The 24153-nt window shown below is 39.7% G+C and overlaps 1 protein-coding gene across 1 annotated transcript in view; it reads left to right on the top strand.

The window, feature by feature from the left end:
* The first annotated feature begins 13479 nt into the window (after window positions 1-13479).
* Window positions 13480-24153, top strand: part of LOC111951933 (cGMP-dependent protein kinase 1) — a 191865-nt gene continuing 181191 nt past the window's right edge. The window contains exon 1 of the mRNA XM_023970299.2: window positions 13480-14158. Within this exon, the coding sequence (XP_023826067.1) occupies window positions 13899-14158 (260 nt within the window). The 5' untranslated portion in view covers window positions 13480-13898. The remainder of the gene's footprint in view (window positions 14159-24153) is intronic.

The raw sequence follows: 24153 nt of genomic DNA, 5'->3' as shown, positions 1-24153 counted from the left end.
GATCATCTTCTCCACCCTCTCAGGGTTGGGCGTCTCAGGCTCTGCACACTCCTGGATTGTATCCTACCTGGCAGGTTGCATCTAGAAGCATTTCGCAACACCTGCAAAAATCTGCTAAATATGTGTATCTGACCATAATAATTTGATTTGATTTGTCTGCACCACATGCTCTCACTACTGGTTTCTCCCAGGGCTCAGGCACGCAGTGACAAAAAACAAAAGAGTGCTCAACCTCAACAAAACTGAGCTGCTCTTCCTCGCGGGGAATCTCTGCCCGCTCCAAGACCTCTCCATCCCCCTCCCAGAGTGCAAAGAATCTTGGTGTGACCCTGGACAACACCCTGTCGTTCTCTGCAAACATCAAAGCAGTGACTCGCTCCTGCAGGCCCTCTTCTCTTTACACCAAGGCACTCTGCTTTGTCATATTCTCACATGGTCTCTCCTATCATTGCTCTGCGGATGACACTAAATTACATCTCAGCTTGGATCTGGGCCCACCACGTCAAGCTCAACCTTCACAAAACTGAGATGCTCTTCCTCGTGGGGAAACCCTGCCCACTCCAAGAACTATCCATCATGGTTGACAACTCCACGGTGTCCCCCTATCAGAGTGCAAACAACCTTGGCGTGATCCTGGACAACACCCTGTTATTCTCAGCAAACATCAAAGCAGTGACTCGCTCCTGCAGGTTCATGCTCTACAACATCCGTAGAGTATGACCTTTGCTCACAGAGGAAGTGGCGCAGATCCTGGGCTCCCGGCTTGTGCCATCAAACCACTGAGACTTATCCAGAATGCCACAGCCCACCTGCTGTTCAACCTTCCTAAGTTCTCCCATGTCACCTGCTCCTCCGCACACTGGCTTCCAGTCGAAGTTAGCATCATCTTCAAGACCCTGGTGTGCCTATGAAGCAGCAAAGGGAACTGCCACTCCTTACCTTCAGGCTATGCTAAAAAATGACATTCCAACCTGAGCACTCTGTTCCAGCCTCTGTGGTCTCTTGGCCCTCCCACCCCTACGGAAGGGCAGCTTCCGCGCTGCCCAGTCCAAGCTCTTCTCTGTCCTGGCACCCTAATGGGGGAACAAGTGTCCCCCTTAAGTCAGGACAGCAGAGTCACTGACAATCTTTCTAAAATGTCTGAAACCCTATCTTCAATAACTTTCATTGCGCCCCCGACGTCCCCCTCCCATTGTAAGTAATTCTGGATAAGAGCGTCTACTGAATGACAAAAATGTTCAATGTAACTGACACAGCTTTACCACATGTAAAGAAAGCTGAATGTCTGTAAAGATGTTCCCTTCACGCCAAGAGGATTTCTCACGTGGCCAAGGTCTCAAGCATGTCTATAAGTGATCTCTTGCACTTGCACAGTATATCAAAAGGTATTGCTCTTTAAAGCTTAGCCTTTTTCAGTGTGAGTCATTTGAAGTACTTTCTCCTCACTTTGAAAACAAAAACATTAGGGATTGGAATTCTAATTTAAAAGGAAAAGTGATGAGCAAAGATGTCTATGTCTGTGGTAGTAGTTGGAAAGCAGCCTACCTTTCCTGTCACTTGCATTACTTTTGAGCCACCCAGACTCTATGGACTTGGGAAGGAGAGTAGGAAAACAGGGGCATAATACCATGAACTCCACTTGAAATGATGGATCCCCTGGCTCTATTTTTAACTCAGAATATTAATGAAACATTCCCCCTGCAGCCCAAGTCACTCTTTCGATGAATTCATTGAGTTGAAATGGATTTAGTCAGAGGATGAAAATAATGCAGAGAAATGGTTGGCTCTGTTTGAAGATTAGGCTTACAGAGTGCTCAACGTGTGTGTGTGTGTGCGTGTGTGCGTGCGTGTGTGTGTGTGTGTGTGTGTGTGTGTGTGTGTGTGTGTGTGTGTGTGTGTGTGTGTGTGTGTGTGTGTGTGTGTGTGTGTGACAACATTGGCCTTTCTCTACATTTACCTATTGCAAAACTCAACATAGCCTCCCAGCAAACATGACCCCATTGTGTGCAGGGGCTAGCCCACACAAAGCCCACAGCAATCCCACATCAGCACAACACGTTCTAGCGGACACCAGCCCGACATGGGCTGGCCCACACCACTCCCAGCACGGTCTAGACTACACCAAGCCTACAGCAGCCCAACACGGGCTAGCCTACACCAGCCCAGCACAGACTAGCCCACACCAAGCCCACACCAGCCCAGCATAGGTTAGCCTACACCAGCCCAGCTACTTCATAATGTAGAGGCGGGGCTCATTAGAATATTTGGGGGCGTGGTTAACAAACAATCCAAATCATGTTGTTATGTAAAAAAAATTGCTGGCACCATTCAAACCATTGAGGGTTCGGAACTTTAAAGCCAATTATCTCTGAATAATCTTTTATCAGATAGAACCTTATAGTTCACAGGTTATTTTTGTGCAACTGTTATTATATTTGTCTTTCTGATACAATGTATGATCCAAAAGTGTGGCCTTATTTCAGATAGTGATGTTATGTTTGGTACTGGAGCTCCGAGGCATGTGTCAAAATCTCTAAGCAGCTAACTTTGAAGCAGTGTGCCGATGCGTTTATCACTATTAGAAGTACGTTATCAATGAAGTCTAAAGCTTAATTTGATCACAAGTTTTTCAAATCATGTGTTGCAAAATGCGAGATCCAACTGATTTCACTGTGGATCTGGTGCTTTCTTCGATTCCAAGCTGCTTTAAAACACCGACCTCTACTGGATACCGTACTTACAAATATACACTGAACAAAAATATAAACACATGTAAAGTGTTGGTCCCATGTTTCGTGAGCTGAAATAAAAGATCCCTGAAATTTTCCATACGCGGAAAAAGCTAATTTCTCTAAAATGTGCACAAATTTGTTTCCATCCCTGTTAGTGAGCATTCTCCTTTGCCAAGATAAACCTTCCACCTGACAGTTGTGGCACATCAAGAAGCTGATTAAGCAGCATGATCATTACACAGGTGCACCTTGTGCTGGGGACAATAAAAGGCCACTCTAAAATGTGCAGTTTGTCACATAACACAATGTCCACCAGAGCTGTTGCCAGAGAATTGAATATTTGTTTCTAAGCCGCCTCCAATGTTGTTTTAAAGAATTTGGTCGTACGTCCAACTGGCTTCACAACCGCAGACCACGTGTATGGTGTCGTGTGGGCGAGCGATTTGCTGATGTCAACATTGTGCCCCATGGTAGAGGTGGGGTTATGGAATGGGCAGGCTTAAGCTATGGACAACATACACAATCGCATTTTATTGATGGTAATTTAAATGCACAGACATACCGTGACGAGATCCTGAGGCCCATTGTCGTGTCATTCATCCGCCGCCATCACCTCATGTTTCGGCGTTATAATTGTATTAAAAAAAAATACTTTATTTAACTAGGCAAGTCAGTTAAGAACAAATTCTTATTTACAATGACGGCCTACCAAAAGGCAAAAGGCCTCCTGCGGGCACGAGGGCTGGGATTAAAAATACAAAATAAATTAAATTAAAATATAGGACAAAACACACATCACGACAAGAGAGACAACACAACACTACATAAAGAGAGACCTAAGACAACAACATAGCATGGCAGCAACACAACATGACAACAACATGGTAGCAACACAACATGATAGCAGCACAGGGTACACACATTATTGGGCACAGACAGCAGCACAAAGGGCAAGAAGGTAGAGACAACAATACATCACGCACAGCAACCACAACTGTGAGTAAGAGTGTCCATGATTGAGTCTGTGAATGAAGAGATTGAGATAAAACTGTCTAGATTGAGTGTTTGTTGCAGCTTGTTCCAGTCGCTAGCTGCAGCGAACTGAAAAGACGAGTGACCCAGGGATGTGTGAGATTTGGGGACCTTTAACAGAATGTGACTGGCAGAACAGGTGTTGTATGAGGGAGAATGAGGGCTGCAGATTTCTCAGATAGGGGGGAGTGAGGCCTAAGATCTTCTTGACCCTAACTTGTCAGGCTTAAAGGCAGCTCACTCAACTGAGATCACTCTCCTCTGTCTCACAGAGGCTCTCCGCTCTGCTAAAGCTGTCTCTTTATCTGAAATGATACATTTTTTAAAGGTTTCTTTGAAAAATACCTTTTTTTGGTCAATTAGTATATTTGAGTTTAACCACAATATTTGTTGTACTATTTGTTCCGTCCTTTCAGGTGGATTAAACTGAAATTGCAAACAACTTTTTAAAGCTTGTTTAAAAAATAATGATATTTTGGAGATTATCTCCTCTTCAAACAACCTGAACGTGAGCAGTTGTAATCTGAATAAAGGGAAAAAGGCCATTCTTGAACATAGGGTGAGACATTCCTACCAATTTACTAGAGAACTAGTTTGGATTTAAGTATAACTTTTGTATGACTGATGTCTTTAGTGAGAGGTCTAATGCTTTAATATTTAATKATTTCTGCCCTCCGAATTCATATTCGTTATATAAATAGGCCCTATTTAATTGGTAGACTACATGGTAATGTAAAATTTGCATTTTTTTGTGATCCAATACGTAATATAGTACACTTTTTTAATCCAGAAAGGATAGAAAAAGTATCTAGATCCTCTATGAGGCCATGGAAAGATTCTAATTGTGGTTTTAAAAGAAAACATGAATCATCAGCGTACAATGACACCTTAGTTTTTAAGCCACGCATTTCTAATCCCTTAATATTATTGTTGGATCTAATTTTAACAYCTAACATTTTGATGGCAATAATAAATAGATATGCCGATAGTGGACAACCTTGTTTTACTCCTCTAGAGAGTTTAAAACTGTTTGAGATGTAACCATTATTTACTATTTTACACTTAGGGTTACTAAACATAACTTTAACCCATTTCATAAGAGATCCCCCAAAATTGAAATATTCTAGGCATTTATATATAAACTCCAGTCGTACTTTATCAAAAGCCTTTTCAAAATCAGCTATGAAAACCAGGCCTAGTGTCCCCAATATTTCATAGTATTCTATTGTTTCCAGTACTTGTCTTATATTATCTCCAATGTATCGTCCATGTAAAAAAAAATGTCTGATTAGGATGAATAATATCTGAAAATACTTTTTTAATTCTATGCGCCAAGCATTTTGCTAGGATTTTTGCATCACAACACTGAAGTGTAAGAGGCCTCCAATTTTTTTAATGGACTGGATCTTTATATATACCACTTGGGTCCTGTTTCAGTAATAATGATATCAGACCTTCTTGTTGCATGTCTGATAATCTACCATTTATAGAGGAGTGGTTAAAACATGCTAATAATGGTACTCTGAGTATATCAAAAAAAGTTTGGTATACTTCCACTGGTATGCCATCCAGCCCTGGAGTTTTCCCAGCCTTAAAGGCTTTAATTGCATCAAGAACTTCCTCCTCTGTAATTTGGCCTTCACATGAGTCTTTCTGRACAGATGTTAATTTTACATTAGTATTAGGAAAAAAATCCATACAATTAGCTTCGGTTAGTGGAGATGGAGGAGACTGAAACTAAAAATATTCTTAAAGTACTTTACTTCCTCTTTCAAAATATAATCTGGTGAATAATGCTTGACTCCATCATTTGTAACAAGTTTCAATACATTGTTTTTGGTAGCATTTCTATATTGAAGATTGAAAAATAATTTGGTGCATTTTTCCCCATATTCCATCCAGTTCGCTTTATTTTTTATAATATATTACACTGGATCTTTCTTGAATAAGTTCCTCCATTTATTTTTGTTTTTCCTCTAACTTATTCTGTGCCTCTATGGTACAGTTTTTATTGCTATCTAACTGTAGTGTTAGTCCTTCAATTTCTTTTGTTAATATGGACTCTTTTGATCCAAATTGCTTTTGTTTTATAGATGAGTACTGAATTGCATGGCCTCTAAAGGCACATTTAAAAGTGTCCCATACAATAAGGGGATCTGTACCTATGTTATGTCTGAAAAAGTCAGTTATAAATTCTTCTGTCCTAGTTCTTAACAATTTATCATCTAGTAGGCTTTGATTAAATTTCCAATATTCTCGCCCATGTGGAAATTCTGTAAGTGTAATATACATGCCACTTATGTGTTAATCCGATCGCATTCTGTCCCCTGTCAACACTTTTTAAACTTTTGGCGCCAGAGAGAATGGCATAAGAAAGTAGTCAAAATGACTAGCTTGATTAAGCTTCCGCAATGTATATCTCATTAGGTCAGGGTATTTAAGCCATGATATATCCACTAATTCCAATATATCCATGACATTCATGATTTCCTTAAGTGCCTGAGGGTGATAGTTTGTAGTGTGATTTCCTTTCCGGTCCATAGAGGTATTTAAGACCGTAATAAAATCTCCCACCATAATAATAGAGTCTAGTGTTGCTTGTAGAGTTAATAAATTCTAAAATATATTTTCAAAGAAGCTTGTATCATCATTATTTGGACCGTATAGGTTAAGAAGCCATATCTGTTTATTGTCCAATAACATATTTAAAATCATCCATCTACCTTGATGATCTGTTTGGACAATTTGCACATTTGGATCAAAATTACTGTTAATTAATACCATTGCCCCTTTTGAATTTCTTTGCCCATGAGAGAAATGTATTTCGCCCCCCCATCCTTTTTCCACAAAACTTCCGGTAAACAATAGATGTTATATTCCTTCTCTTTTAGCCAGGTAAAAACGGATTGTTTTTTCTTATTATCTGCTAAGCCATTACATTTGTAACTGGCTATACTTATTTCACCACTTACCATAATGAGACACAAGTTTCCATTCTATTTATCAAAATATATTTGTAAACATACCATTAAAAAGTAACATGATGATTGAGTGTCTATATAGCTGTACCATGATATTTGCATTGCTACTAAGTAAACCTCCAATTGGTCCCCACTATTCCACCCGCTAAAAGCCCTCCTCATCCCGAGTTGGGTTGTCATCCCAATGCTCGGCAGACCACGCCCAACCCCCCCGTATCCCATAGCCCTGAAAAGACTGGGATCCATCCTTCGAAAAGACCGGGATCCATCCTTCGAAAAGACCACACAGTGCCATTTACAGAACAGAAGTAGATCAACCGCCAAATGCATTTCCATCGCCCTCACCTCGATCTGTATTATATATAGCCATAAAAAAAGATATACATATATTTTWAAAATCATGTTTCTTATTTTCCATAATTAGCTATTAATATTTGTASTAATGTGGGCAGTTTATGCAAAGGATTTTACCTCTCACCAGTCTCGCCATTACCAAAATTACATTATTACAAGCAATTATTATATTAGCAAACAATTATTGTGAATCATCCTACCCTAACATATTTTACTCCTTCTCAACAGTTGTGGGATACACACACACCCACACACTCATACACACTCAACCCTTTCCCCCCACACAACCATAGGCTCACATTCTCAAAAGTTGTACCATCCCAGAGCACACCTCAAGAAAGGTCTTGATTTACAAATGCATATACATTCATAAATCATGTATATGCATTCGTATATATCATGTATATGCATTCTGAATCAGGGTTAGTTTGGCAGCTGGGGTGAAAGAGAAGCGATTACGATAGAGGAAACCAAGTCTAGATTTAACTTTAGTCTGCAGCTTTGATATGTGCTGAGAGAAGGACAGTGTACCGTCTAGCCATACTCCCAAGACACACCTGTGGGGAGAGGAGCTTTCTTCTTACCAAACCACATGACCTTTGTTTTGAAGGTGTTCACAACAAGGTTAAGGGTAGAGAAAGCTTTGTTGTAGAGTGTTTAACACAAAATCCGGGGAGGGGCCAGCTGGGTATAAGACTGTATCATCTGCATATAAATGGATTAGAGAGCTTCCTACTGCCTGAGCTATGTTGTTGATGTAAATTGAGAAGAGCGTGGGGCCTAGGATCGAGCCTTGGGTTACACCTTTGGTGACAAGCAGTGGCTGAGACAGCAGATGTTCTGACTTTATACACTGCACTCTTTGAGAGACATGGTTAGCAAACCAGGCCAAAGAACCCTCAGAGACACCAATACTGCCTGCAGCTATGGAACTCTGACCTGTTCACCGGACGTGCTACCTGTTCCAGACCTGCTGTTTTCAACTCTCTAGGGACAGCAGGAGCGATAGAGATACTCTGAATGATCGGCTATGAAAAGCCAACTGACATTTACTCCTGAGGTGCTGACCTGTTGCACCTTCGACAACCACTATGATTATTATTATTTGACCCTGCTGGTCATCTATGAACATTTGAACATCTTGGCCATGTTCTGTTATAACCTCCACCCGGCACCGCCAGAAGAGGACTGGCCACCCCTCATAGCCTGGTTCAAATCAAATGTATTTATTTATATAGCCCTTCTTACATCAGCTGATATCTCAAAGTGCTGTACAGAAACCCAGCCTAAAACCCCAAACAGCAAGCAATGCAGGTGCAGAAMCACGGTGGCTAGGAAAAACTCCCTGGAAAGGCCAAAACCTAGGAAGAAACCTCAGTTGATTATTGACAAGTTTTTCCAACACTTTTTATAAACAGGGTAAAATAGAAATAGGCCTATAACAGTTAGGATCAGCTTGATCTCTTGATCTTTAAATAAAGGACAAACCATGGCTGCCTTCCCGGCAATGGGAACCTCCCCAGAGAGGAGAGACAGGTTTAAAAAGTTCAGAGATAGGCTTGGTGATTATAGAGGCAGCAACCTTAAAGAAGAAAGGGTCTAAAACATCTGATTCAGCTGTTTTTGGGGGTCAAGTTTAAGGAGCTCCTTTAGCACCTCAGACTCAGTGAACGCCTGCAGCGAGAAACTTTGTAGCGCGGCAGGGGAAAAAGAGGGAGCGGCATCGGGGCTCGTCGCATTAGAAGGGGTGGGAAATTAGGAAATGTTGGAAGGGCAAAGAGGCAAGGCTGAGTCAAATTTGAATCCTGACTTAATGAAGTGGTGATTAAAGAGCTCAGCCATGTGCTTCTTGTCAGTAACAACCACATCATCAACTTTAAGGGACATGGGCAGATTTGAGGAGGAGAGTTTATTCTCCAGGTCTTTAACCGTTTTCCAGAACTTCCTGGGGTTACACCCACAGAGGGAGAATTACTCCTTAAAGTAACTAACTTTGGCCTTTCGGATAGCTTGAGTGCACTTATTTCTCATTTGCCTGAACGATAGCCAGTCAGCCTGAGTATGCGTGTGCCGAGGCTTTCGCCAAATGCAATTCTTGAGGTGGAGTAACTCTGCAAGATCACTGTCGAACCAGGGGCTGAACCTGTTTTAATTCTCATTTTCATTATGGGTGCGTGTTTGTTAACAATATCACTGAAAATATCAAAAAGAAGGCCCACGCGTCTTCGACAAAGGGGATCAAGCTGATTCTGAACCAATTTACAGAGGCCAGGTCATGAAGGAAGACTTGCTCATTAAAGGTTTTTAGCAAGCGCCTATGACAAATCAGGACAGGTTGTTTCACTGAGCAGCCATTACGAACACAGGCTGTAAAACAGAGATCATTAATTTCACATTTCCACAAACTTCAAAGTGTTTCCTTTCAAATGGTATTAAGACAATGCATATCCTTGCATCTGGTCCTGAGCTACAGGCAGTTAAAATTGGGTATGTCATTTTAGGCAAAAATTTATAAAAAAGGGTTTGTTAACCTCTACGGGATCGATGTCCCCCCCCCGCGGGACGGTTGAGCTAACGTAGGCTAATGTGATTAGCATGAGGTTGTAAGTAACAAAAAAAAAACAGGGCATAGATATATCTGATATGCGCAGAAAGCTTGAATTCTTGTTAATCTAATTGCACTGTCCAATTTACAGTAGCTATTACAGTGAAAGAATGCTATTGTTTAAGGAGAGTGCACAATTATAAACTTGAAAATGTATTAATAAACCAATTAGTCACATTTGGGCAGTCTTGATACAACATTTTGAACAGAAATGCAATGGTTCATTGGATCAGTCTAAACCTTTGCACATACACTTCTGCCATCTAGTGGCCAAAATCTAAATTGTGCCTTTGCTGGAATAATACATTATGGTCTTTCTCTTGCATTTCAAAGATGATGGTACAAAAAAAGATATATATGCATGTTTTTGCTCTGTATTATCTTTTACCAGATCTAATGTGTTATATTCTCCTACATTTACCCTGTCTCAGTAATGACCAACACATCTGGATTGGAGCTGCGAACCCACACTTTCAATTTATCCATTTTAGGTAATACGCTTCTAGTGTTAACGTGCAGAAAACCCAGGCTTTTATGAGAGCAGAAATCAGTGAAACAGATATCAGAGCACAAGTCAGAATTGGGCCTAGCAACGTTAGATGGGCCAGGGTGTACATGCACATTTCCAGATATCATCAACAGTAATACAATCAAGGCAAGGCAGAGGACAGGGAGAGCTCTGCAGTGTTGATTTATGACATTTGAGTGTGCATTAGATGGCAACAAGATCATATCTGTATAATGCACGGCTCCATGTCACAAGGATCTGTACACAATTCCTGGAAGCTGAAAATGTCCTAGTTCTTCCATGGTCTGCATACCCACCAGTGACCCATTGAGCATGTGTGGGATGCTCTGGATCGATGTGTACGACAGTGTGTTCCAGTTCCCGCCACTGATGAGGAGTGGGATAACATTCCACAATCAACAACCTGATCAACTCTATGCGAAGGAGATGTGTCGCACTGCATGAGGCAAATGGTGGTCACACGAGATACTGACTGGTTTTCTGATCCACGCCCCTACCTTTTTAAAATATATCAGTGACCAACATATTCATATCTGTATTCCCAGTCATGTGAAATCCATAGATTAGGGCCAAATTTATTTATTTTAATTGACTGATTTCTTTATATGAACTGTAGCTTGATTTGATTTTTAACTCAGTAAAATCTTTGAAATTGTTGCCTGTTGCATTTATATTTTTGTTCAGTATAATTAGGATTTTGTGCAAAAAGGTTCACTTGACTGGTAGCTTAACAGGTAGAGTAGGGAACTATGGCACATTCAGGGTTGTCAGGGTAAGAGGTTGTAAATTTATGCAACTCTGTGTGTCATGGAACACACCTTCCACGTTGTTCATTATTTTCAATAGAATGCATAGTTCCTCGTTGATTATCTTTTAAATAATGAGTTGGAATATCAGGTTAGAATCTTAAATCATGCTGCACTTTTTTGCCTTCAAGTTTACTATTTTTCAAAAACGGAATCTATGGCAGTATTTAGGATGCTTAAGACAGAAGCTTATGCTATACTAAATGTTCAACAGTGCAGAAAATGTAGTTTCACATAAAAACAAATCTAAATAGCATGCATTAGACAGGAGAGGCCCGAGTTGATTATCTCTTTTATACCATGGCTATAGTTGAACACATTTGCCACTAGAAATGTGTTCATTTGCTGGTAGAAATGTGTTCAACATCCACTGAACTAGCTAGCAAGTTAACTAGATAGCTACAGTAGTTGCTGTGGTAACCAAACAAACGGACTTGCTAGTTTAGCTAACAAAACCATCAGTCCTAGCTTGCTATTATGAATATCAAATTCAACAATACACATAATGTTTTCAATTCAATATTTGCTTTAAAAAGCAGCTCAAACAAAACATGTAATAATTAACTTTAGCCATTAGATTCTAATGTGCCAATATACTGTGTGTTATTTAAGCAATAAGGCACGAGGGGTTGTGGTATATGGCCAATATACCACTGCTAAGGGTTGTTCTTCCGCAGGAGTGCCTAGATACAGCCCTTAGCCGTGGTATATTGGCCATATACCACAAACCCCCGAGGTGCCTTATTGTTATTATAAACTGGTTACCAACGTCATTAGAGCAGTAAAAATAAATGTTTTGTCATACGCTGCTCGAACCACCCAGTTTATATAGGGAAATAATGCACGCCCTAGAATGCCCTTCAAGCCAATAAGAAACAAGTTTTCAACAATGCCATGGTTAAAAAACGCTACTAACGGAATTGACTTTCCGCTGCGCCATGGAGTTTTGCTGAAAACAGAGCAGAAAAACATCTCTATATGATAATCACACGCTGCTATTGCTGACCAGCAGATGTCACTAATCTGTATTGTGAACAGATAATGAAACTCCGAGTAATTAACCGTTTTTCGGAACAATTTGGTGAAAGCGCCAAAGCCTTCAGAAAGTCTCGATTTCCAATACTAATTTCAGGCGTTGTGAGGGCTGTCCTTGGGGCCACCTGCCTTGGGGCCAATGAGGAGCTGATGAGCAAAGGCATATCGGCCCAACGTGGGCAGCCTACATGGGTCCAGTGTTTTAACCTGCATTGAGCCCACATCGTGGCAATATGGGCATGTTTGCTGGGAAAAGATGGGCTTATTTTAGGCAAAGTGAGGGCTGCCTGATATGGGCTGCCCACATTGGGTTACACTGGGCCAATGCCTTGGGGGCCAATGTGAGGCTGATGAGCAAAGGCGCATCGGATTTGCCAAATGTGGGAAGCCTAGTGGGGCCAATATTGTAGCCTACATTGGGCCCACATCATGTTTGCTGGGGTACTACTCTGCTACAGACCACCAAGGATTGTGACAATGATGTGCTGCTTACACAGTTTAGTTTACATATTACAGTTTATTCTATTAAACATTGTGTTCGGTTGGAGGGGACTCTAAATGTTTGATTGAATAATTAAATGGTCCTTGTATGGAACCACAAATTCCATGTCTAAAGTAATTACATGGGTTGTTATTGCCTAAAGGAGTTTCATATAAATCAAATCAAATCAAATCAAATTTTATTAGTCACATACACATGGTTAGCAGATGTTAATGCGAGTGTAGCGAAATGCTTGTGCTTCTAGTTCCGACAATGCAGTAATAACCAACAGTAATCTAACCTAACAATTCCACACTACTACCTTACACACACACACAAGTGTAAAGGGATAAAGAATATGTACATAAAGATATATGAATGAGTGGTGGTACAGAACGGCATGGCAGATGCAGTAGATGGTATAGAGTACGGTATATACGTATGAGATGAGTACTGTAGGGTATGTAAACATAAAGTGGCATAGTTTAAAGTGGCTAGTGGTACATGTATTGCATAAAGATGGCAAGATGCAGTAGATGATATAGAGTACAGTATATACATATGAGATGGGTAATGTAGGGTATGTAAACATTGTATTAAGTGGCATTGCTTAAAGTGGCTAGTGGTACATTTTTACATAATTTCCATCAATTCCCATTTTTAAAGTGGCTGGAGTTGAGTCAGTATGTTGGCAGCGGCCGCTAAATGTTAGTGGTGGCTGTTTAACAGTCTGATGGCCTTGAGATAGAAGCTGTTAGGCTGGTCTAATGACAAAACGACAGGATGGGTGTTTTTGGGGATGCCCAAACTAGCACTCTAATCTAACAACCTTGTAAATCAGATCCCTAGCCAGATCGAGTTTCACTGGGCTGCGTCAGCCTCTCGGATCAAAGGGCGTTCCAGAAGCTTTGTGTTGATGATTGTAACGGTGAGAATTTAACAATTGGGGCAGTCAGTGATGCACAGTCGCGGTTACAGTCTGGAGCGCACACCGAGTTTCTCTGCAGCATGACGGCCTGCGTCCCCAAAGAGGAAGGGCTGCTCTAATTGGTTTGTCAATGAAGGATCATCAATAGTTCCTAACTTCCCTGGAGGTCCAGGGTCTCTGTATGTGGACCAGTGCTGCTCGGATTTATCAACCGCCGGCTCGACTGTTTTAAACACCGATTTAAATCTCCTCCTCTCAGCACCTTCCGAAATAAACACGTGGATTACAAAGGGATCCTTCTCCATACGCACAGCGGAGCCTCGTTTATCCATTGTAAACAACGGAATTCTGACCGTAAATATCGGAATTGTGTTTTTCGAGGGGAAACAACTGTGAAGTCTCCGCAGATTTCATCATGAGCGACCTGGAAGAGGACTTTGCCAAGATTTTAATGTTGAAGGAGGACAGGATACGGGACTTGGAGAGGCGTCTGGCGGACAGGGAGGACGAGATCCAAGAATTGAAGAGGAAACTGCACAAATGTCAGTCCGTATTGCCCAGCGCTCAACTTATAGGACCGAGGACCAGGACTCGGGCGCAAGGCATCTCGGCGGAGCCTCAAAACTACCAAGACCTGTCGAGACAAGCCTTTCGGAAATATGTCAAGTCCGACTGGTAAGAGAGTTTAAAGTGGTTGTTATTGGTGTCGATTTATTTAGGGTTTATATACGGCAAAACAAGTCTATTTATTCATCGTGTGCAATTGATGGGGTATAGAAAAAACTGAACAAATGTAGCCTAATGGTAAGGGTTGCATTTAGACTAGCCTACTTGAAACAGATAGGTAGACATGAGTGTGATGTCAGCCCATTGGATGTCAATCATTCACAATCACAACAGGGCTGAGCCCTCCTACTGTGGAGATGGAGACGCGCTTCCGTGAATGGGGTAGCGCGAGAGCGTTCATTCTTGGGGCGGATGGCGTAGCGCCAAGGTAGGCTTCCGAGAGAAGTTTATGATTGATCCGATCCATCTTTGCATTCCCACCGGAGGTAGAGTGGAGGAACCACGATGCATTATTGGTTTTAGTAGCTGGATGCTGAGCGCCCAAAGTGCACGTCTGAGGATATTTAAAGGGATAGTTCACCCAAATTACAAAATTACATCAGTTACCTTACCCTGTAAGCAGTGTATTGACAAGGTATGACAGAAATATATTGTTTGGTTTATTTTCCCTGGCACTGTTTCAGAATACAATTGTGGCACAAATCCCATTTAGCATTGGCACAAATCCCATTCAAGCCGTGGGACCGATATTAGCATTGTTAGTTAATCATGTTGAAATCATCTATAAGTGTGTGGAAAGCCGTATTAATATATATTAATTACATTTTTTATATCAATAACTGTATTTTTTATATCAATAATGGAATTTTCAATATCAATAATTTCAATTTTTCATATCAATAATTGCATTTTTCATATCAATAGATCCCCATAGGATTCAATGGAGAAATCGTTTTTATATTAGTAATTTAAATGTTATGTCAATAATTAGAAGTGTTGATATCAAAAAATTGATTATCGATATCAATAATTTGAATTATTGATATAAGAATGATAATTTTTCAGTGAAACATTTACACAAATTCTAATGTCAGACACACCAGAATGTCCTTCCAAGAGGTGTTGGGTGTTCCTGAATGGTCTAGTAGTCTCAGTCCTGACCTTAATCTGATTGAAAATCAGTGACAATCATTGAATATTGCTGTCCATCAGTGATTCCCAACCAAATGTACTGAGTTTGAGCAATTTTCACAAAAACGATGCATATATGTTGCCCTAAGAGTTGTGCCAAGCTGGTATAATGTTATTCAAAATTATTCACAGCTGTTATGGCTGCCAAAGGTGCTTCCACCAATTATTAACCCTGGGGTGTGGAAACATATGCAATCAAGACATCTTAGTTTATTATTTTCAATACATTTTGAAAATGTTCTATCATTTTTCTATCACTTTGAAAATGTGGAGTAGGTTGTGTATATCAGTAGGAAAAATATATAATTCTATAAATGTTTTGATTTTATTTTAAGGAATAATATAAAATGTAATACATGTTTTGATTTAATCAGTAGGAAAAATGTCAAATTTAATAAATGTTTTGATTTAATTTTAAGGTAGCAAAATGTGAAGACTGCAAGGGGTGTGTAGACTTTCACAAGGCACTGTATGTAGGAGCATGCAAATGTAATCCCGCCCCAATGAACCAGTCACTGGTTTGAATCCAGACTGTATCACATCAGGCCGTGATTTGGAGTCCCATGGGGCAGCGCACAATTGGCCCAGTGTCGTCCGGGTTTGGCCCGGGTAGGCCGTCATTGTAAATAACAATTTCTTCTTAACTGACTTGCCTAGTTAAATAAAGGTTAAATAAATAAAATAAAAAGGTCATTATAATAAAGTGTTTGATATAAATACATTATTGATATCAATAATTAAATTATAGATATAAAACATTTGAATAATTAATATTGACAATTGAAAATGTTACATAAACAATTCACATTTTTGATATTGATAAATACTTTTTTGATATAAAATATCATTATTAATATAAAATGCAATTATTTATATATATTTTCAAATGAATATATGTTAAAACAGCTTTCTATAATAAGGGACTTTGTTGAGCTTCACAATACATCTGAGATACTTTGTGATAGTTAACACATGAAAAATTATAATATTGGTCCCATGATCTGAATGGGATTTGCGCAAAAAATTCTTAAACATTAGCATTTGGAAACAGCACCAGGGAAATAAAACCAGTGCATGGATTGCTGTCATACCTTGTCCATAGGCTGCCTACAGGGTAAGGAAACCAATTTCATTTAGTAATTTGGGTGAACTATCCCTTAAATACTCCAATGGATAACTCTTTGTTTGACAATATGCTCTCCTCATCACCTTGCTTTGCGCCTCTGTAGCTTCAGTGTTTGATGTTCTAAAATATCAGGGTTCATTCTTTGAAGGACTGACTCCCTTGGTCTGGTAACTGACTGTGAAATTTTACATCCTGATAGCAAACACAGAGGAAATTAATGGAAACAGATCTGTTATTTTAGAATGGGATGAAGGCCTCTTCTGTAGGCCTAATCAGATTGATTCAATGATATCCGGCCTAAGAAGTTACTAAGCATACACTTCAGATAAAGTATTGATCAAAATATTTGAATATATTCCTGACAATTTAACAAGGGAAATTCAACATACCACAGTCATGCACAAATAGCACCTACATTAGTTTTCTGTTATTTTATAGGCTTCCTAAACAACACAAGCTCATTCATAAAGTCTGCTTGACTGTGGATTTCACTGTCATTTCCTTTTTACTCTCTGAAGGTTGTTCCTGTGATATTGACACACACACACACACACACACACACACACACACACACACACACACACACACACACACACACACACACACACACACACACACACACACACACACACACACACACACACACACACACACACACACACACACACACACACGCATCACATATCCTCAGTACAGTAATAAAAGCTAATCAGGACAAATAGCTTGTTATAGGGTCGTGCCACTTCAAAAAGCACAAGAAAGAGGATTTTGAAACCCACCATTTCAGATTGTCCTGAAATTGCTTCTGTAGTTAGTAACAGATACAATTAGAATCCATGAAACATTTTGTTGAATTTTGTTGAAATTAAGCTTATTGATTGCACCCAAAATAGCCATTTTAATTTATAGGATCCAGCTAATATTCAACAAATAGAGGTCAAAAATATCCAATTTGGACCAGACTTCTTACTACCAATGAGTGAGACATGAGGATTTTTTGTTGTTATTGTTGTCAAAAAGCCACCCATGCACCCCCCACCAAGGGCTATGGTGGTCATGAAATTTTGTCAGCCGGTGATTGTCAAGCAAATAACTGCCGGTCTCACGGTAATTAACCATTAATTAACATAAACACATTTAGCATCTCCTGGCTTCCACACATGGCCTACAAGCCTTTGAGGCAGATCTTTGGAACATTTAAATAAATAAGTCTAATACATCCATGTAATGTAGTCTACACCGTCACAATAAATCCATTATTTATTTTAGACAGGTCTAAAGAAACATGATATGAAGAAAATGTTGTCTATTGCAGAAGCACAGTATAGCATACTCTTAATTGTCCTTATGTTAGGCCCTGATCCGGCTATGCCAGATGGCTGTGGGCTACACTAGATAATTTAACAGACAAGATTTGCTTAGAATTCCGTGACATTGTTTTATATTATTTTATAGTATGAAGAATACAATTAACCACAGCTGAATAAAATAGAAAGGATATTTTCTCCAAACGATTTGAGGGCGTGCGCACATGCGACTTTTCTGTATTGAGCGGTTAACAAAGAAACAGGTACTCCTATATGCTTAATTTAGAATTATTTACGTAACTTTAGTTGTGATACAAGCTTTGGGCTGTAGGTTTAGATTTTTAATACATTCTAAGGCTGCATGATGCGACTCTAATCATGATTTGAAAAAAGATGCATGAAACGCATGAGCTCTGCTTTGTTTTTTTGTGCAGGCTGTACTAGAGGTCGACTGATTATGATTTTTCAATGCGGATACCGATACCGATTATTGGAGGACCAAAAAAAGCTGATACCGACTAATCAGCCGATTTCCATATACAGTGGGGAGAACAAGTATTTGATACACTGCCGATTTTGCAGGCTTTCCTACTTACAAAGCATATAGAGGTCTGTAATTTTTATCATAGGTACAGTGGCCTAGCCAGTCTCCAGACCTGAACCCAATATAAAATCTTTGGAGGGAGCTGAAAGTCCATATTGCCCAGCGACAGCCCCGAAACCTGAATGATCTGGAGAAGGTCTGTAATGGAGGAGTGGGCCAAAATCCCTGCTGCAGTGTGTGCAAACCTGGTCAAGAACTACAAGAAACGTATGATCTCTGTAATTGCAAACAAAGGTTTCTGTACCAAATATTAAGTTCTGCTTTTCTGATGTATCAAATACTTATGTCATGCAATAAAATGCAAATTAATTACTTAAAAATCATAAAATGTGATTTTCTGGATTTTTGTTTTAGATTCCGTCTCTCACAGTTGAAGTGTACCTATGATAAAAATTACAGACCTCTACATGCTTTGTAAGTAGGAAAACCTGCAAAATCAGCAGTGTATCAAATACTTGTTCTCCCCACTGTATATATTTGTAATAATGACAATTACAACAATACTGAATGAACACTTTTATTTTAACTTAACATAATACATCAAGAAAATCAATTTATTCTCAAATAAATAATGAAACATGTTAAATTTGGTTTAAATAATGCAAAAACACTGTGTTGGAGAAGAAAGTAAAAGTGCAATATGTGCCATGTTAAAAAAGCGAATGTTTAAGTTCCTTGCTCAGAACATGAGAACATATGAAAGCTGGTGGTTCCTTGTAACACGAGTCTTCAATATTCCCAGGTAAGAAGTTTTAGGTTGTAGTTATTATAGGAATTATAGGACTATTTCTCTCTATACCATTTGTATTTCATATACCTTTGACTATTGGATGTTCTTATAGGCACTATAGTACTGCCAGCCTAATCTCGGGAGTTGATAGGCTTGAAGTCATAAACAGCGCTGTGCTTCAAGCATTGCGAAGAGCTGCTGGCAAACGCAGGAAAGTTCTGTTTGAATGAATGCTTATGAGCCTGCTGCTGCCTACCACTGCTCAGTCAGATTGCTCTATCAAATACCAAATCATACACTTAATTATAATATAATAACACACAGAAATACAAGCCTTAGGTCATTAATATGGTCAAATCCAGAAACTATAATTTCTTAAACAATACGGAACCGTTCCGTATTTTATCGAAAGGGTGGCAACCCTATGTCTAAATATTGCTGTTACATTGAACAACCTTCAATGTTATGTCATAATTATGTAAAATTCTGTCAAATTAATTACGGACTTTGTTAGGAAGAAATGGTCTTCACACAGTTCGCAACGAGCCAGGCGGCCCAAACTGCTGCATATACCCTGACGCGAATGCGCTTTTGTTAAATCATCACACGTTTGGCGAAGTAGACTGTGATTCGATGATAAATTATCGAATTATCGATTGCATTTAATCAATCGATTGCATTGATTAAATGCAACGCGGGACAAGCTAGTTAAACTAGCAATATCATCAACCATTTGTAGTTAAATAGTGATTATGTTAAGATTGATTGTTTTTTACAAGATAAGTTTAATACTAGCTAGCAACTTACCTTGGCTCCTTGCTGCACTCGCGTAACAGGTGGTCAGCCTGCCACGCAGTCTCCTCGTGGATTGCAATGTAATCGGCCATAATCGGCGTCCAAAAATGCAGATTACCGGTTGTTATGAAAACTTGAAATCGGTCCTAATTAATTGGCCATGCCAATTAATTAGCCATGCCAATTGGCCATGCCAATTAATCGGTCGACCTCTAGGCTGTACACACTTCGTCAGTCTCTCATTCACAATTTGATAATGCCTCAAATTTCCCGGCGGGATCCCCTTTGTGTGGCTATAATGCCCCTTAATAAAAAACATGCCTTTTGCAGCCAGTGGCCATTGTGCCCTTGGGCTGAATATAATAATTATAAATCCCTTCTCCTGGCTGCGTGCTTCAAAGCCCCTCTCACTCACATGGCTCTCTCAAATAGGTAAATTATTGTTAGCCAATGCCCGTCACGTGATCGGGTCTGTCTCAAAGGCTACAAGTGAAGACAGACACATCGGGGACACAACTGCGTGCGTCCTTATCCAATTCCAAGGCGCATATTGAAGATATTGGAAGAACTGTCTACATTTACTTTTTGTCAGTCAACATGATGAGTAGGCCTAATGAACAGCAAAAGCACTAGCCTATGTCAATCTACTATCCCATAGTACAAAAGTTGACCTATTCTATTCTGTGCGAGAAATAAATATTACAAACATAGTCTTGGACAGTTGTGTGATGCGATACATCCCAAATAAATACAACCACTTGCATCGCAAAAACCTTTTTAAGCAATGAGGCTGACGCAACAGATCAGAGTGTTTAACTTAAAATTTTGAAAAATTATTGGGCTATTTCTTCATATTATAAGCACAGCAATGTGCACGTGGCAGTAGGCTATAAGTGCGAATGTTCCATAGCGGGAAGACCCCATTCTCAAAAGTGACCACATATGCGATTATGCATGTAATGCTTTTGTTATAAAGGTGTATTTTTATGGTGAAAATGATCTTCCCCAAACATCAAACTCATGCGCTGTGTATGTACAGTATGCCAGTTAGGCTCTACACTTGTTGTAAAGCGAATTAATATGCTTCATTTTAAGTTAAGTTAAGTTATTTGGCCACTTTAGTTGTGATACAAATCTTATCAAAACATATATGCCTATTGGCTAGSCTACATGAGGTGTGTGACTATGATTTGAAAAAGTTGCAAAAAAAGGCATGCGCTGTTTATTGCCTTACTGGACACAAGTTGGGCATCATTCACTAGTGATAATATATTATTCACAAGTGATAGGCTAATATTGTCACCCATCAGACTATTCTTGATTTAATCTTGTCTTTACATATACTAAATAGTATGTGTGAAATGTCTTTTGATTTAGAATGGACCATTATCCTACATCTGTCTCGAAACAGGGGAAGGGGAAAAATATAAATGTAATCTACTGTATGCACTTAAATAACAAATGGAGGGCGCTTTCTCGTGTTTCATTTTCATCCAAGCCAGGTAGGCTATAGTCCTGTTTTAAAGAGAAGCAATGTGCTTAATAGTAGGAAAGTTAAGAAATAAATATAATAGGCCTATCCTGTAGAAAGCTGATGGGGTCCTCTTCTTTTAATAGAGGCCATCACTCTGTTTCCTCACGCAATTGCATAGCCTATTGTGCAATATGAGCTCATGGGCTCTCATGAAGTGTTTGATTAACAGAGTGCTGAGTACCAGGCAGTTAGTTAGTTTGGTAGGCTACTAATGACGATCAGCATCATCAGAACTTGGAGAAGACTAATTACCGTGACTAAACGCTCACATTACTTTAAGACATGAAGGTCAGTCAATCCGGAAAATTTCAAGAAGTTTGAAAGTTTCTTCAAGTGCAGTCGCAAAAACCATCAAGCACTATGATGAAACTGGCTCTCATGAGGACCGCCACAGGAAAGGAAGACCCAGATTTACCGCTGCTGCAGAGGTTAAGTTCGTTGGAGTTACCAGTCTCAGAAATTGCAGCCCAAATAAATGCTTCACAGAGTTCAAGTAACAGACACATCTCAACATCAACTGTTCAGAGGATACTGAATGAATCAGGCCTTCATGGTCAAATTGCTCCATAGAAACCACTACTAAAGGACACCAATAATAAGAAGAGAATTGCTTGGGCCAAGAAACACGAGCAATGAACATTAGGAAAGTGGAAATCTGTCCTTTTGTCTGATTGTCCAAATTTGATAACTTTGGTTCCGAACCGCTGTGTCTTTGTGATTGCAGAGTAGGTGAACGGATGATCTCCGCATGTGTGATTCCTACCGTTACGCATAGAGGAGGAGGTGTGATGGTGTGGGGGTGATTTGCTGGTGACACTGTCTGTGATTTATTTAGAATTCAATGCACACTTAACCAGCATGGCTACCACAGCATTCTGCAGTGATACGCCATCCAATCTGGTTAGCGCTTAGTGGGACTATCATTTGTTTTTCAACAGGACAATGTCCCAACACACCACCAGGCTGTGTGCTGCATCAGATGACCTGATGACCTGGCCTCCAAAATCACCCGACCTCAACCTAATTGAGATGGTTTGGGATGAGTTGGACCGCAGAGTTAAGGAAAAGCAGTCAACAAGTGCTCAGCATATGTGGGAAATCCTTCAAGACTGTTGGCAAAGCATTCCAGGTGAAGCTGGTTGAGAGAATGCCAATACTGTGCAAAGCTGTCATCAAGGCAAAGGGTGGCTACTTTGAATAATCTAAAATATATTTTGATAGGTTTAACACTTTTTTGGTGTTGATTCCATATGTGTTATTTAATAGCTTTGATGTCTTCACTATTATTCTACAATGTAGAAAATAGTAAAAATGAAGAAAAACCCTTGAATGTGTAGGTGTGTTCAAACTTTTGACTGAAACTGTATGTAATGAATTCCCTGTGAATCTGGTGATGGTTATTTTCCCCTGTTCAAAGAAATGTGTCATTGAAGTTGTTTGCATTATTTACCATCAATTAGTGTGAAAGTACTAGACTTTGACCACTAGATGCCGCTTTTCCTGCTATACTGCCACACTCTTTTATACGTTTTCCTGGTCTCTTGCGTTTGCTATTTAGATCACAACATTTCCTTTGCAACTTTGGATAGAAAACCAGTAGCTTCTGCCGACAATTCATACCAGTCTTCCATAAAAGCAATTCCGTTTTTCCTTTGTGTGTGTTAGATCATTCACGGTGAACAAGCAAACCCTTAGGTTACCGTAGTTCTAATGGTTTCAATGTTATGGCCTATAATGCTCTTCAATGGTAACAGTCCCAAACGCACACTGTATATTGTTTTGCAACGGTAATGGTTTTGGGCTGGGTTGGGTTTAATAGTAAATGTCACTAATCACACTACAGATAGAGCTGCTTTCTAAGAATTGTATTGAAAAACATACAACTGCCATGCAATGGTTTATAGTTGTATTATTTATTTTAGGGTTGTCGCAACATTTTACCCCCTAGCCCATTTCTCCATTAAAGTTTTGGGCTTGTAGCAAAATTCTTCATACAGTATGATAATTGCACCATAGGGATAGCCCTCTCGGAGAGCTTCTATGTGTTGGACTATTCAAGGAGAGTTGGGGTTGAAGGATTAGGTTTCTAAGAGAAGGACTAACTGAATTGCTTTCATGGAGAACTTGCTTGAATTGTAATGATGGCCACACAARTTATTTTCATCATCAACAAAAGATATTGGTTTTCTAAACAAAGTTGCAAAGAAAAGGTTGTGATCTATTGGATGTTTGTAGCATGTTTTACATAGATGTTTTGGGGTTTGACTGCTCTGGAGGTTGTTCACTTACATCTCGTGATCTTGACTTTTAGAGTTGCAGAATTGTGATTGGAAAGTATATACAGTGTTTTTGGCTTATAGCTAGCTGGCTGTTTTGATTCAAATAATGCATCCCCGGCTCTATTGTTTAATCTGACGGGAAGAATTACAACAAGTACTGCATGCTGTTTCTAGAGATGGCAGAAGAGGCTCAGGGACTGTTCTTGACCACTGCCAAAATGTGGTGTTTATTTGTGCGCTTTACAGCAGCCGTGGCATCACCCAGGTGGGTTCCACATGTTCAGCAATGGAGGACCAGTACCTACAGAGGAGTGGGTCCTATAGAGGAACTGACCGTTGGAGAAGCAGATGTTGTGTACTGTTTGTCAGACTGTCTTTGTTTATCTCTGGCTGTACCATCGATGCCCCCTCCCATGAAGCTACACTGCCGTTCCAATCCAAACTGCCTCAGCTTCCAGCCTTTCATCCCAAGCCAAATAGAGACTTTCAATCTCCATCTGTACCATCTCAATTTACATGTGTTGTTTGTTTGTTTCG

This window comes from Salvelinus sp. IW2-2015, linkage group LG25, assembly GCF_002910315.2.
Source record: "Salvelinus sp. IW2-2015 linkage group LG25, ASM291031v2, whole genome shotgun sequence".
Taxonomy (NCBI): domain Eukaryota; kingdom Metazoa; phylum Chordata; class Actinopteri; order Salmoniformes; family Salmonidae; genus Salvelinus; species Salvelinus sp. IW2-2015.
This window is presented reverse-complemented; position numbering and strand designations above follow the sequence as displayed.